Source organism: Heloderma suspectum, chromosome 5 (genome assembly GCF_057233095.1).
Source record: "Heloderma suspectum isolate Gila_16-S chromosome 5, 16-S_ref, whole genome shotgun sequence".
In the NCBI taxonomy this organism is placed as follows: domain Eukaryota; kingdom Metazoa; phylum Chordata; class Lepidosauria; order Squamata; family Helodermatidae; genus Heloderma; species Heloderma suspectum.
The window spans coordinates 28,516,218-28,530,439 of record NC_139462.1 but is presented as its reverse complement, the minus strand read 5'-3'; the positions used below and the strand labels follow the sequence as shown (position 1 = coordinate 28,530,439).

General features: G+C 42.3%; 1 protein-coding gene across 1 annotated transcript in view; it reads right to left on the bottom strand.

The window, feature by feature from the left end:
- Window positions 1–306: 306 nt before the first annotated feature.
- Window positions 307–14,222, bottom strand: part of GRID2 (glutamate ionotropic receptor delta type subunit 2) — a 1,421,890-nt gene continuing 1,407,974 nt past the window's right edge. The window contains exons 16-17 of the mRNA XM_084855634.1: window positions 2,009–3,083; window positions 307–1,542 (exon numbers count right to left, since the gene is read on the bottom strand). Coding sequence (XP_084711760.1) covers window positions 2,661–3,083 — 423 coding nt within the window. The 3' untranslated portion in view covers window positions 307–1,542; window positions 2,009–2,660. The remainder of the gene's footprint in view (window positions 1,543–2,008; window positions 3,084–14,222) is intronic.

The following is a 14,222-nucleotide window of genomic DNA, read 5'->3' as shown; positions in this document are numbered from 1 at the left end:
TTTGGGCTTTGAAACTGGAAGGGAGCCTAGGTGGAAAAAGAAAGGCCTTTGAGAGAGGGATCAGAAGGTGTAGAAGGAGTTAAGTGCCCCTCTTTTCTACCCACCTGTTAATCCTACCCTGTAAATGATCCCTGGCAAGGTGGTGTTATCTTAGCAAACAATTGGATGGGGCCAAGCATTTGGTAAGCTAACAACTGGTTCCATCACTATATGGCTCCAGATAAATGTGTACTGGAGCCCTGAAGAGCTGTGCTTTTTTGGCCATGGGTTCTTGCTTGCATACAGGATAGTCAAAACAGGCAGAGGCAAGTTTAGAAAACAATTTTATTAGACAAATTATTTAGACAAATTATACACAGAAAGCTCTGCCACTTGTAACTGAGGCCTCCAAAATGTGTTTGTGTATCAGTATAATAGGCAACACATTGAAATAATTGGTTTATCACTAAAATCACCGCAACATCTGGTATATCCCTATAGCTTGTTGTAAAGAAATTTCTTTCTGTCTTTTTTTGTTTTGTTTTTTCGATTGTGTAGGAGCTCGTGAATGTTATAAGGGGAAACAAGTTGTGCATGCTTCTAAACACTTGTACCCTGGAAACAAAATGGCCTTTTGCAGGATAAGAAAATTGTTCTGCCTTACACAGTAGACAATATTATGAAGATTTCATACAAAAAAACAGTGACAATACAAGATGCGCTCCCAGAACAGAATTAAGCATCAAAAGAGAATAGATCTGAAGAATATACCTTGAAATTTCTCCTAAAGCAGATCACCTACGTCGGTTCTTATAATCAAGGCCTAGCCACATAATTGAGTTAGGTTAAAATAAGTATTAAAAAAATTAAAAAATAAAACACAGGATAAGTTGGCTTGCTTTCTACTTAATCGCATTTTAGTTTTTAAGGATTACAACTGAAAGCTCATTTTACAGTTCTAAACAGGTAAGAGTGTTAGCTTCAAAAATGCCACCATGCCAAAGGAGGCACTATTTTTGCTGTCATCGGTTTATCATTCTATACAATTGGCACTCACGTCAAAAATACATCTATAATTGAATATGTAATAAAGATTTAAACAAGAGATCATTCTTTTCTTTTTCCTTTCAGTTCTTGGAGTAATACAGGATTGCAATTAAGGCCACACCAATATTTCTCAACAGCCCCCCTTTCCCAACTCACACCATACTTGCAATGATTGACAGTATTGGTTTTGAAGAGCATTTATTAACCTTCCATGATTTGTTTTTCAAGCCCCTGAGAGCTCAAGATTAGCTGTCCCTGGATGTTTTTTTTTAACCTAACAGTGTTTCCCATTTTGTCAAATTAATTCAAAAGTAAAATAATTAAGGTTAGCCTTATACACTGCTGAATACCCAGTGCAAAAACCTAAATGAATGAATTGCACATCTAGGTACAAACATTACATTGCCCTGGATGTTATAATAAAAAAGTATAAAATATGCTCCATCAAACAATGCAAATTAGAATAACATTAAGGTTGCAGTCATATACATGTATAGACAGAAAAAAATCCTACAACTCCCAGCGTTCCCCAACCAGCTGGCTGGGGAATGCTGGGAGTTGTAGGATTTTTTCTGTCTATACATGCATAGGATTGCACCCTAAAGCACTCTGCCTTTTCTTGGCGAAAAGACCCCCTGCCCTGTACATCTTTCCAGTATACAACACATTTTTACTAAAGCTTTATTAGACAAATTGCAGTGGCACTGGTTGCCATTTTATAGATATATACACGTGTATATATATACATATACCAAAGTGTGTATGTATATATGTGTATATATATATATATATATATGTATGTATGAGATACTAATTTATTCAACAGAACAGAGGATTCTGCCATATGATACAGTTTACTGTACATAAGAAAAACCTTTTAAACACTGTACAATCACATAAAGGTCATATGCACTGTTGCAGTGCAAAAAGGAGATTTAACTGTAGTCTTTACTGGCATAGCAATGGCTTCTTGAAATCCTACAAAATTGCATTCTCATATTAGGTGGCCTGAATGGTCTCTCCCTTCTCTTTCCCCTTTCTCTCATTTTTTGTTTTCCTGTAAAAACTGCAAAGTTTGCTTTTGGTCCACAGTTAAAAGGACACACAACAGCAGTGAAGCACGGAATGGATGCAGCAGAACATAGAGAAAAGACTGAAGTTATTGCAATTCATCAAAACCTAAACGAGAAACAATACAAAGGTCTTTTGGTGAAGTAACGCCAAAACTTTGATACAGACCCAGTGTATGAAATGTGTACTAACAGAATATTAGGAGGCTGGCAGGGTAGTTTTTCAATAGTGGCTCAGGTTGCACTTACTTCAGAGTAATCCCACTGGCCATAATTAGTTGGTTTGATAGTTGCAGAGTTGGGGCCAAAATATATTCTAGAGAGCACTTACATCAAAGTTGCACCAGTCTAGCTACTCTAGAGGGGCTGGGCTGAAAATCATGGCCTCAAGTAGTATAAGAGAGAAAGTGAAAAAGAGGAGGGGAAGAGGAAGGATAGTGAGTTGTTACTAATACTCCTGATTTCTTTTAAAAAAGTTACATCCATGTTAGTCCCACAATATCACAGCTGCTCCTTGCAAAGGGAGTCCTAAAAAGAAACAGTGACAAAACAACGTCTGAAGCTTTATATGGAGGTGCCCCGGTCTGGGTCGTTACCGATGTTGAGCCCTAAGCTTGGAGTCGGTTGATATGGAATTGAGGACATTGTTTTGATAGGACTTCTGAAAAAGCCCCCATTTGGAGCCCTGTGCCTAAAAGGGCCAGTTCGGTGTTCAGGCACACTGCCAAAAGAGAATCCAGAAGCAGCTTTAGCTGAAAGTGTGCGACTAAGAGTCTGGATCTGTTCTGGTATGAATGTTGTGGTGGTGATATGAGTGTTCCTGAAGTCACTGATTTGCTCGAGTGCCTGGCGCGTGGGCAAAGTGTCAATGTCCAGGGGAGTCAAGTCAATGGATGAGGTGGAAAACTGTTTATGGGGGCTCTCATCATCTGTGCAGAGGCTGTTCACACGTCTATGGAGATGCTCCAGATCAATTTCTTTGTCATCCTGGAGGAAGAAAAAGAAAAGAAAAGAGACAACTTATTCATCGATGCTACTTTTTTTTGGCGAGACAAGAAGAAAGAAAGAAAAAGAATTATGTGCCATAGTGGAATAATCAGTTCTATTAACAAAGAAAAGAAAACTAGGCTGGCTAGATGTCACTTAGATTCGGAGAGGCTCAATTAGTCCTTTGCCAAACCACCTGGCAAGTCTGAACAAAACATACCAATATTGACAAAAAATGTGTGTTAATTTACAACCACCAAGGTAGGATGTAAATATCCATGGTAAATCTTTCTTACAGGCTGTAATGGAGTGGTTTGGAAGACATAGGGCTGCAGTCTCCCCTTCTCAAGCATTCATCTTACAACGTAGCATCTTAAACACTTGGCTGCAGATGCTACCAAGAAATGCTTACTGGGATGATGCAGATTTGGAACTAGATGCTCATGATTTAGACCAATGATGCATGGATAGCAATGACTATTGTTTAATGAAGATGAAGTAGATAGTACCTCTGAACTATGGTAGGAGAAGGATTGTGAGAGCATCTGTCTGTAGGTCATTTCAATGTGCTGCAATTTCAATGTGATGTACCTTTTTGTTTCACACATTGGAAAGGTCAATGCAATACAATGACTGTGCAGGCAATTGTCTCTGGCTCCTTCTAGATCCGTGTCAGCTCTGACAAGACTATTTCAGGTTAGAGGATGTGGGTATTGTGCCATGCAATGCTGCTGCTGTGGCATGCCATCAAAAGGCCCATGTCCCCCAAATCACCTTCAGGCCAGAAGGTGATGGCCAGAAAAGACAACAAGCCCAGAGTCAAAAATGGACTGCTTCGGTCGCAAAAATGTATTGATAAAGGATTACTATTCCCATTCTCTTGGATATTTGAGCTCTGATTCAATAGATGTGATTAGTAGAATTATAGCACTTTGCAATTAGACTGGGCATTGGGCGGGGGGGCAGATGACAGCACACTTGCACTCTATTTGAGCTTCGTTGGTAAGTGGTTTAATGGGATATTTGTTTTAGAATTTGAGCAATAGTGGCAGGGGCCATTGCCAGCAGCTTGACCTAAGAACTTGATTACAACCAGACTGCCCTCCTCAATGGTAAATGGAATATGACTGTACTTTGAAAAGACATATCCAAAAACTGGCAATTCATTTTATATTGACCAGTATTAACATATCTGACTTTTCACGGAGTATTTCCAGATGTGAGCTTTCTTTAATGACCATAGTGCTTTTGTGCATTACTAGAATGTTAACATGCATGTCATACACTTGCCAGCTGTGCTGATCACTGCTAGTCCAAATGTACAGGAACAGTAAAACAAATCCAGCAATGGCAGTTCTGAACCATAATAAGAAGCACTTTTCCTATGTGTTACTTCCTCCTTAAAACTGTCACTGGGAAAGCTGATATCTGGAAGTTACGAAACTGTCGGTAGCTGCAGGCCTGGCCCTGTGCTTCCTCTTAGGGTCTACCAGCAGGATGAGTTTCTGTGCATTCTTTTCACATTTGTTGTGCATAGTACACATATTTTCCTTCAAAGTGTTCTGTTTCAGGGTTGGGTGGAGGGGAGTACAAGAGAGACAAGGCAAGTAGTATAGAAAAGATAGGGGGAAATGTAGACAACAGTACAGGGAGAGTTGGGTGTGTGGGGAACTTATAAAAGTCTTAGAGACAGTAAGTATTATATGCTGTTGGTAGACAGTAATGGAGAGATAAGGAAAATGTTGAGGCAGGGGACTTTTGGCCCTCAGAATCACAAGCTGATTCCCCATGCTGGCTGGGGAATGCTGGGAGTTGTAGAACTTTTTTCTGCCTAAATATGCATAGGATTATGCCTATATTGATATGTAGATTATACATATCAATGTATGTATAATCATTGTGTGGTTAATATAATAATCATATATAATGATTATATGATAATATGATAATAATCATATATAATCATATAACCCACATTATATCAGTCTGTTTCCCGCCTCCCAGCTGAGCAGAGCAGAGCAGAGCAAGCTGCTCCAGCTGGTCCAGGGACTACAGAAGCAGGCAAGCTCCCAGAGAGCGAGCGAACAGAGGGAGCGAACAGGGGGAGCAAACAGGAGTTGGCCAGCGGAGTTGCAGTGGTTGAAGAGACAAAGGAGACAAAGGAGACAGAGGCTAAGAGGTAAGTGGGTTGCAGGAAGCCCAGGGCGCTGCCCTTTATCCTTCTGACTGGCTGTGAGCTCACCAGGAGCTTCTGAGAGCTCCAACTGAATTGGGGGGGGGGTGGCTGAGTACTCCCAGCAGCTGACTGGGCGGGAAGCTTCAGTCTGTTTCCCGCCTCCCAGCTGAGCAGAGCAGAGCAGAGCAAGCTGCTCCAGCTGGTCCAGGGACTACAGAAGCAGGCAAGCTCCCAGAGGGCGAGCGAACAGAGGGAGCAAACAGGGGGAGCAAACAGGAGTTGGCCAGGGGAGTTCGGCAGGGGAGGTCAAGGGGGAGGCCCCTAACATTTTTTTTTATTTTTTTTTTACTAACTTTTTTTCATTTATTTGTCTTGTAACACACACTTCCACACCAGTGGGACTCTGCTTTTAACCTCTACTGAGTAGAGGAGCAGGCACAGGCTAGTCTAGAACAATCACAAAGCTAGACACAAAAAGGGAAAAGAGGCAATGGAAGGACAAGACTCTCCAGTGGTGGTGACCTGCAAGGTGTGTGCAATGTTTGTTTTCTTGCCTGAGAACAACATGGCCTACACCTGCAACAAGTGCAAGTTGATCACGCTGCTGGAGGAAAAAGTAAGTGGACTGGAGCGGCGACTGTCAGCCCTCCGGGGAATAAGAGAACACGAAGAGTTCTTGGAAAGAATGGGGGAACTACAGCAGCAAAGGGAAGACCAGAAGCTTGAAGAGCAACAGCAAGATGAGGCAGAAGTGGGAAATGCTGAGGTGAAAAAAAATGGAGTAGAGGATACTCCTTGGAAAACGGTGACAGTTAGGAGAAGAAGAACTAGACGCCACTCTGCACCAGTGGAAGCGGTGGAGCTGTGGAACCGATTCCAGGTACTTGCAGATGAGACTGGAGGACAGCCTGCAGAGGAAGAATCACAGGGGAACCTGCATGAGAGTGAGCAAGAGGCTAAAGGTCAGTCAAACAGAGGCGATGAAACCCAGGCCTACAAGAAGAAGAAGAGAAGAGTGGTAGTAGTGGGAGACTCCTTGCTGCGTGGGATCGAGACCCAAGTATGTCGCGAAGACCCGTGGACTCGCCAGGTATGTTGTCTCCCGGGAGGACAGATTAGAGACGTGACTGAAAGGTTGCCTGCACTCATAAAGCCCACTGACAGGTATCCCTTTCTTCTCATCCATGTGGGAACAAATGATACCGCCAAGCGGAGCTACGAAGAGATCACGTCAGACTTTGAAGCTTTGGGAAGGAAACTCAAGAACTTTGGGGCCCAGATAGTTTTCTCATCCATCCTTCCAGTAGTTAGAAGAGGGATAGAAAGGGAACGAAAAATACTCCGGGTGAATGACTGGCTACGAAGGTGGTGCCGACGAGAGAGATTTGGATTCTGGGACCACGGGCTATACTTCCTGGAAGATGGGCTGTTGGCTAGGGATGGGTTGCACCTCACAAAGGCTGGGAAGAATGTGTTTGGCCACAGCATGAAGAACTTCATCAGGAGGGCTTTAAACTGAATCCTATGGGGAAGGGAGATGTAATGTTGGGGGTAACAATGGACGTAGGCGCATGCACTGCAATGGAGAGAACAGCTCTGATAGCGCCCAATAATAGTCTTCAGACACAGGTAGGAAGAAAGCCAGACTATGAAGCACATGGTCATCGATGTCTATATACTAATGCCCAGAGTATGGGAAACAAACAGAACGAACTTGAACTCTTAATACAGGAGGGAAATTATGACTTGATAGGTATAACTGAGACTTGGTGGGATGACTCTCATGACTGGAATACAGCAGTTGAAGGATATAACTTGTTCAAAAAGAACAGGAGGAACAGAAAGGGAGGCGGGGTTGCACTGTATGTGAAAAATACATATCTCTGCACAGAAATACAGGAGGAGGAGCTTGGTAGCCCCATCGAGAGCATCTGGGTTGAAATAAATGGAGCAAAGAATAAAAGGAACCTGGTGGTCGGAGTCTACTACCGGCCACCCAATCAAGGAGAAGACAAGGATGAAACTTTTGAAAAGCAAATAGCCAATGTTTTAAGGAAGCATGATGTAGTAGTAATGGGGGACTTCAATTTCCCCGATATTTGTTGGGAGACAAATTCTGCAAAACATGGCCCCTCCAGGAAATTCCTGACTTGTGTGGCGGATAACTTCCTCCTACAGAAAGTAGAGGAAGGAACTAGAGGATCGGCTATCCTTGACTTGATCCTAACCAACAGAGATGACTTAGTGGATAAAGTAGCAGTTACAGGAACTCTGGGGGAAAGCGACCATGTTGTACTTGAGTTCTTGGTTCTAAGGGAAGCAAAAGCCGAGTGTACTCAAACGCGTACCCTGGATTTTAGGAAAGCTGATTTTAATAAACTCAGAACAATGATCAGTAAGGTCCCATGGCAAGCAATGCTAGCGAGAAAAGGAGTCCAAGATGGGTGGGAACTTTTAAAAAAGGAAATTCTCAAGGCACAATCACAAACAATTCCAACAAGAAGAAAAGGTGGAAGACAACAGAAGAAGCCAATGTGGCTTCACAAAAAGCTTAGGGATGACCTGAAAACAAAAAAGGACACATATAGGAAGTGGAAAGAAGGCCAAGTAACAAAGGAAGAGTACAGGCAGGTAGCACAGAATTGCAGGGATGGCATCAGGAAGGCTAAAGCGGAGAACGAGGTGAGGTTAGCGAGGGATGCTAAAAACAACAAAAAGGCTTTCTTCAGCTATGTGCATAGTAAAAGGCAGAGGAAAGAAATGGTTGTTCAGCTATTAAATAAGGATGGCAAAATGATAACAGAGGACAAAGAAAAGGCAGAGGTGCTCAATTCCTACTTTGGCTCAGTCTTCTCCCAAAAGAGGGTCTATGACCCCCCTGGCAAAGGCGAAGTACAGGCTGAAGGGGCAGGATTGCAGCTTGAGATCGACAGGCATATGGTCAAGGAACACCTCATTACTTTGAATGAGTTCAAATCTCCAGGGCCAGATGAACTGCATCCTAGAGTCATAAAGGAACTGGCAGAAGAACTCTCAGAACCGCTGTCTATTCTCTTTGAGAAATCATGGAGGACCGGGGAAGTGCCAGATGACTGGAGGAGGGCTAACGTTGTCCCTATCTTCAAAAAGGGTAAAAAGGAGGAACCTGGGAACTACAGACCAGTCAGTCTGACATCAATCCCTGGGAAAATTCTGGAGCAGATCATAAAGCAATCCATCTGGAAGCACCTTGACAACAATGCCGTGATTACTCGAAGCCAACATGGATTTGTCAAAAACAAGTCCTGCCAGACAAATCTGATCTCATTTTTTGATCAAGTCACCTCCCTTGTAGACCGTGGGAATGCTGTAGACATCATATACCTCGACTTCAGCAAAGCTTTCGACAAAGTGCCCCATGATATCCTGATGAGCAAACTAGCTCAAAGTGGGCTAGATGAAACAACGATCTGGTGGATCCACAGTTGGCTACAGAATCGGACTCAAAGAGTGCTTATCAATGGGACCTTCTCAAGCTGGGGAGAGGTAACGAGTGGGGTACCGCAGGGCTCAGTCCTGGGCCCAGTGCTCTTCAATATTTTTATTAATGACTTGGAGGAGGAGGTGCAGGGAATGCTGATCAAATTTGCAGATGACACAAAATTGGGAGGGATAGCTAATACTTTGGAAGACAGAAACAAAATTCAAAGTGATCTGGATAGACTGGAGTGCTGGGCAGAAAACAACAGAATGGCATTTAATAGGGACAAATGCCAAGTTCTGCACCTAGGAAAAAGAAACCAAATGCACAGTTACAAGATGGGGGATACGTGGCTCAACCACACTACGAGCGAGAAGGATCTTGGAATTGTCGTCGATCACAAGCTGAATATGAGCCAACAATGTGATGTGGCTGCAAAAAAGGCAAATGCTATTTTGGGCTGCATTCATAGAAGCATCGCTTCCAAATCCCGGGAAGTACTAGTTCCCCTCTACTCAGCACTGGTTAGGCCTCATCTGGAGTACTGTGTCCAGTTCTGGGCACCACACTTTAAGAAGGATGCAGACAAACTGGAGAGGGTTCAAAGGAGGGCAACAAAGATGATCAGGGGACTGGAAACAAAGCCCTATGAAGAGAGACTGAAAGAACTGGGCATGTTTAGCCTTGAGAAGAGAAGACTGAGGGGAGATATGATAGCACTCTTCAAGTACTTGAAAGGTTGTCACAGAGAAGAAGGCCAGGATCTCTTCTTGATCATCCCAGAGTGCAGGACACGGAATAATGGGCTCAAGTTACAGGAAGCCAGATTCCGACTGAACATCAGGAAAAACTTCCTGAGTGTCAGAGCAATACGGCAATGGAACCAATTACCTGGGGAGGTGGTGGGCTCTCCCACACTGGAGGCCTTCAAGACGAGGCTGGACAGCCATTTGTCAGGGATGCTCTGACTTGGATTCCTGCATTGAGCAGGGGGTTGGACTCGATGGCCTTGTAGGCCCCTTCCAACCCTACTATTCTATGATTCTATGATTCTATGACTTAAACAAACTAGCTAATTCTTTGGCTGCTGTTCTATAGTACGATGCTAACCCAGAACTAGCTCTTTGGCTGATAAGGGAAACTGAAAGTTGTAATGGTGAATTCAGGAGGCTAGTCAGAAATTTGAAAATCACAGCTTTCAGTTTTTATAAAAGTAGTCTTTAAGATCTGAGCAGCACCTTGCATTTGTGATTTTGCAGCATTTAAATACTTTGAACTTAACTTTGATTCCTGTTCTAACTATCAACTATTATTTTTGATATAATATTTATTTAAATAATTGTAAATGCAGTGTTATTGTAACTGTTGATGTATTTAGTACTGCCATGTGCATAAATAAATACTTTGGAACAAAATAATAATAATCAAATACTATTTATTGTCTATTGGTAGACAGTATGATAGTTTCCAATATTCAGTTGGCCAAAGGCCTTGTGATTGCCTTGGCTCTGATAGCCACTGAATTTACTCTAAAATGTGATGACTTGCCATATTTCTCTCCATGTTTTTTGTTTTCAAAACCCTGTCTTCAAAATTCAGTATTAGGAGCTATGTTAACTTCACTAATCACTGACCAACAACATGCAGAAGAGTCAGCAAACAGAAAGCCAAAGCAACTGCATATCACATGCATTGCACAGGTATGGACTCTCTACTTCAGGAGTGAATAATTTATGGCCCTCCAGATGTTTTGGCCTACAAGTCCCATCACGCGTCACCATTGGCTATGCTGTCTGGGGCTGATGGGAGTTGTAGGCCAAAACATCTGGAGGGTGACAAGTGGCCCACCCCTTAATGTGAATTCCAAATTCATCTTCATCTTTCCTAATGTAGCCTTTTGCAAAACAAGAGGGGTTGGATCCAGATTTAGGTGTGTGCAACTGGGCTGGTGGAAGCAATTGTCCCCACCTCCTCATCCCCATAGCAGTCCTTCCAGCCCCCTACAAATGTTACACAGAGGGTCAGGGGATGCTGCTCAATGGACCCTGCTGAATTGCCTGGTATTTTATGGTTTGAATTGTTGTGAGCCACCCAAAGAACTTCAGCTATTGGGTGGTATAAAAATGTAATAAATAAATAAATAAATAAATAAATAAATAAATAAATAAATTAAAGTGAGCTGTGGTGCAAAGGGGTGGGGATCTCCCAAAATTGGGCAGAGGCATCTTCTATGAGCAGATCCCTTCTGTTCATGGAAGGCAGATCCTGGATCCAGCCCAATATCTGTGAAAATTAAGGAGAAGTAGAGACAGATAAACTTCTTATTCTCTAGTTGCTATTCTTCTTTCGCTGGCTGCATTGTTTTTCCATTTTGTATCAAGTCTTTGCAGTGCTTAAAGAAACCAGAGCCTCTAGCTATTTATCAGGGCAAGACTTAAGAACTTGTACTAATCCAGAACGTCACAGGCTCAGCATTGTGTGTTCAGGGCTCCTGTGTGTTCAGAGCTCCTCCTCCCCATTAACTTAATTAAAAGGGGAAGTTCTGCACTTTGGCACACATGTGACTGCCGCCTTCATTTAAATGAATGGGGAAGGTCTTGTGGGTGAGTGAGCACCATGTATGCACTATAACCTTTGGGTTGTATCCAGTGTTAGTCCTACTTAGAGCAGAACCAATGAAATGAATTGGACTTAAGTTAGTCATGACTAACACAAGTTTCATTCATTTCAATGGGTCTACTCTAAGTAGGACTAACACTGCACACAACCCTTTATTTGTAATGCTTTGTCCTCACCATCTTTTTTTGAAGAGCATCAAGCCCTGATATAACTATTAGTCTGGATGTATAGCAGTATATATTTTAATTATTTTGTTCTGAACACTGATATCTGAAAAAATAATGTATGAAGCTCAGTTGATACACTATCAGTGTGGCTTGGCTGCCAACAAAGGCACAAACTACATGGGTATCATTCCATGTGGTAAGCTGCTTCTGTAAAGCAGTGCCTAATCTGGGCCAGGATAATATTAACTCAGTCAGTACAATCCCTCATTTCTGGTGTGCCCATGTGTGCCTGTGTTGCACCAACATATTTAAAATTGGCCTCCACCACATGGTGCCACTTCACACAAACAAGTTTGCAACATTTTAAACAGTTAATTGGTCCAACAATAGATATCAGGTTAGCTCCTTTACATCTTACTTGAATTAACTCAGATTGACAAAATGTTGACTTAAAAACTATTTGGCCTGGAAATATGGACTGAAGATCCCCTTCATCCTTAGCCTTGCTATTAAACATGCATCACATAAGTAAATTTACAGTGACACTCCAGGGAAGGCTGCTAGATCTGATTTCGGTGGGGCTGAGATTCCAGTCTGGGTTTTAGTTACAGCCAGCCAGAAGTCTAAAGGAGCTATCCAAGGTGCTGGACCTATTTTGGAGACAGGGTCCAGCACCTTGGATAGCTCCTTTAGACCTCTGACTAGCTGTAACTAAATCCCAGAATGGAATCTCCACCCCACCGAAATCGGATCCACTAGCCTCCCCTGTAACTCTCTTAATGTTTGGTGAGATCCATTTGTTCTTCTGGGCCATTACTGATGTCTCAGCATGTATCATTCTATGATGGCAGAGATGTGACAAGACTCTGGAGTAATAGTGATAGAGCCCACCTGACTTCATTGGTTACCTCTAGATCAGATGAAATGTTAGAAATTTGCCTTAAAGGAGTTGCTCCTATAAGATGCAAAGCAACCACCATGAGTCAAGATGCAGTAGACAATGGAAGTCCAAAGTCCAAATAATGGTCTGGTTAATTAGATTAGAAAAAAATAAATGTTCAGAATGTATGACATGACTGCATATAGGCAGAGTAAGCCTTAACTTTTCAAATGATTTAAAATCAGTTTTAAATGGCATTTTCACAAGTGATGCTAACAATGAAACCCTATACATGTTTACTTGGAATTAAGCCCCATCAAATTCAATTGCAGTCTATTTTATTTATTTATTTATTATTAAATTTATTAATTGCCCATCTGGCTGGTCACCCAGCCACTCTGGGCGATGTACAACATACAATAAAACAGTTTAAAACAATAAAATTCTACAATAAAAACATTTTCTAAAATACCCTAACCCACCCCAAATGCCTGCCTGAACAACCACGTTTTTAATGCACGACGGAAGCTCATTAAAGAGGGGGCATGGCGGAGTTCCCTAGTCTAGCCTGGAATACCCCATTCACCACTTGTGGATGTTATGATGAAAGCTAGAAAGTGGAAGAGGGTCATTTTAAAATACAGGCATCTTGATATAGCTGTTTCATTCCATTTGATTTATGGGCAAGAATGCAAAAACTCATTTAAGCATCATGTCTAAAGGTGGCCTTGGGATAAAGACTTGTTTTGTTGGCCCCAGATAATAAACAGAGATTCTAGCATTACATCAGTAGCGGGGCTTGGACTTGCTGACCAGGGTTCTGATTTTCCTACTACTGGCATTACACCAAAGGAAGGCCTCAGCTGTAGTGATACCAAAGGTCACATGGAGCTCATGGACATTACTGCTTGCATGATGCTTGAGTCACGTCAGACATTAGGGGTGGAATCCTATGCATATTTAGACAGAAGGAAGTCCTACAACTCCCAGCGTTCCCCAGGCAAGAGCTTCTTATCAATCTTATTCGGTGGAGCCCGTTCTCCATTTCATTCAAATTTGGTCTCTGGGAAGTCAATTCAATGTCGTTACTAACGAGTCTGTCACATCCCAGAATGATACATTATCTTGCTGATGTAAGGAAGAATTAAAAGCAAAGCAAAGGGGGAAGACTTAAAGGGTGATATTTGTCCATATGCCAAACCATGACCCACACTCCACCCACTCAAGACATCAAAATGAGACACCACTCACAGGATGGTTTGTGCATAGCTCCATAAAATGATTGGTCCTCTTCTTTCACGTGTGCCTTGATCAACAGTGAAATATTCAACAATGCAGACATTTAAATTATCACCGGGCTTCAGAGTCTACATCCCACTGAGATTAATGGGGACAGGTCACACTTCTCTCAGAGCTATTGTTTAAGGCTGTCTGCAGACACAAGCAGACATGACTGCATGGGTTACTTTGGTTCAGAACTGGAAAGTTATCTTCACAACCACAAGGCATTTTCTTTTCAGTGCAAAAATTAAGAAAGAAGAAGCTTGCATTCTGGAGCATGACAGCCCCTGGATAAGTTGGCCCAATACGACCTCTAGTTTTGGACTCTGGAAGAGCCTATGGATTTCATGGATGCTAAAATGAATGTTATGGTTAGTTCATAACCTTTGGAGCACTGAATGAACCCTGTACCTTGGATAGAGGGGATATTCAGCACAAGTTTCCACTTGAAAGCTCCATCTTAAATGAAGCTTCGCTGGATAACTTCAATTCAAATACTTAGTCGCTTGCAAGCCAGCAAATCCTGTTACAAAGTACCAAGAGACCACTTTATGGT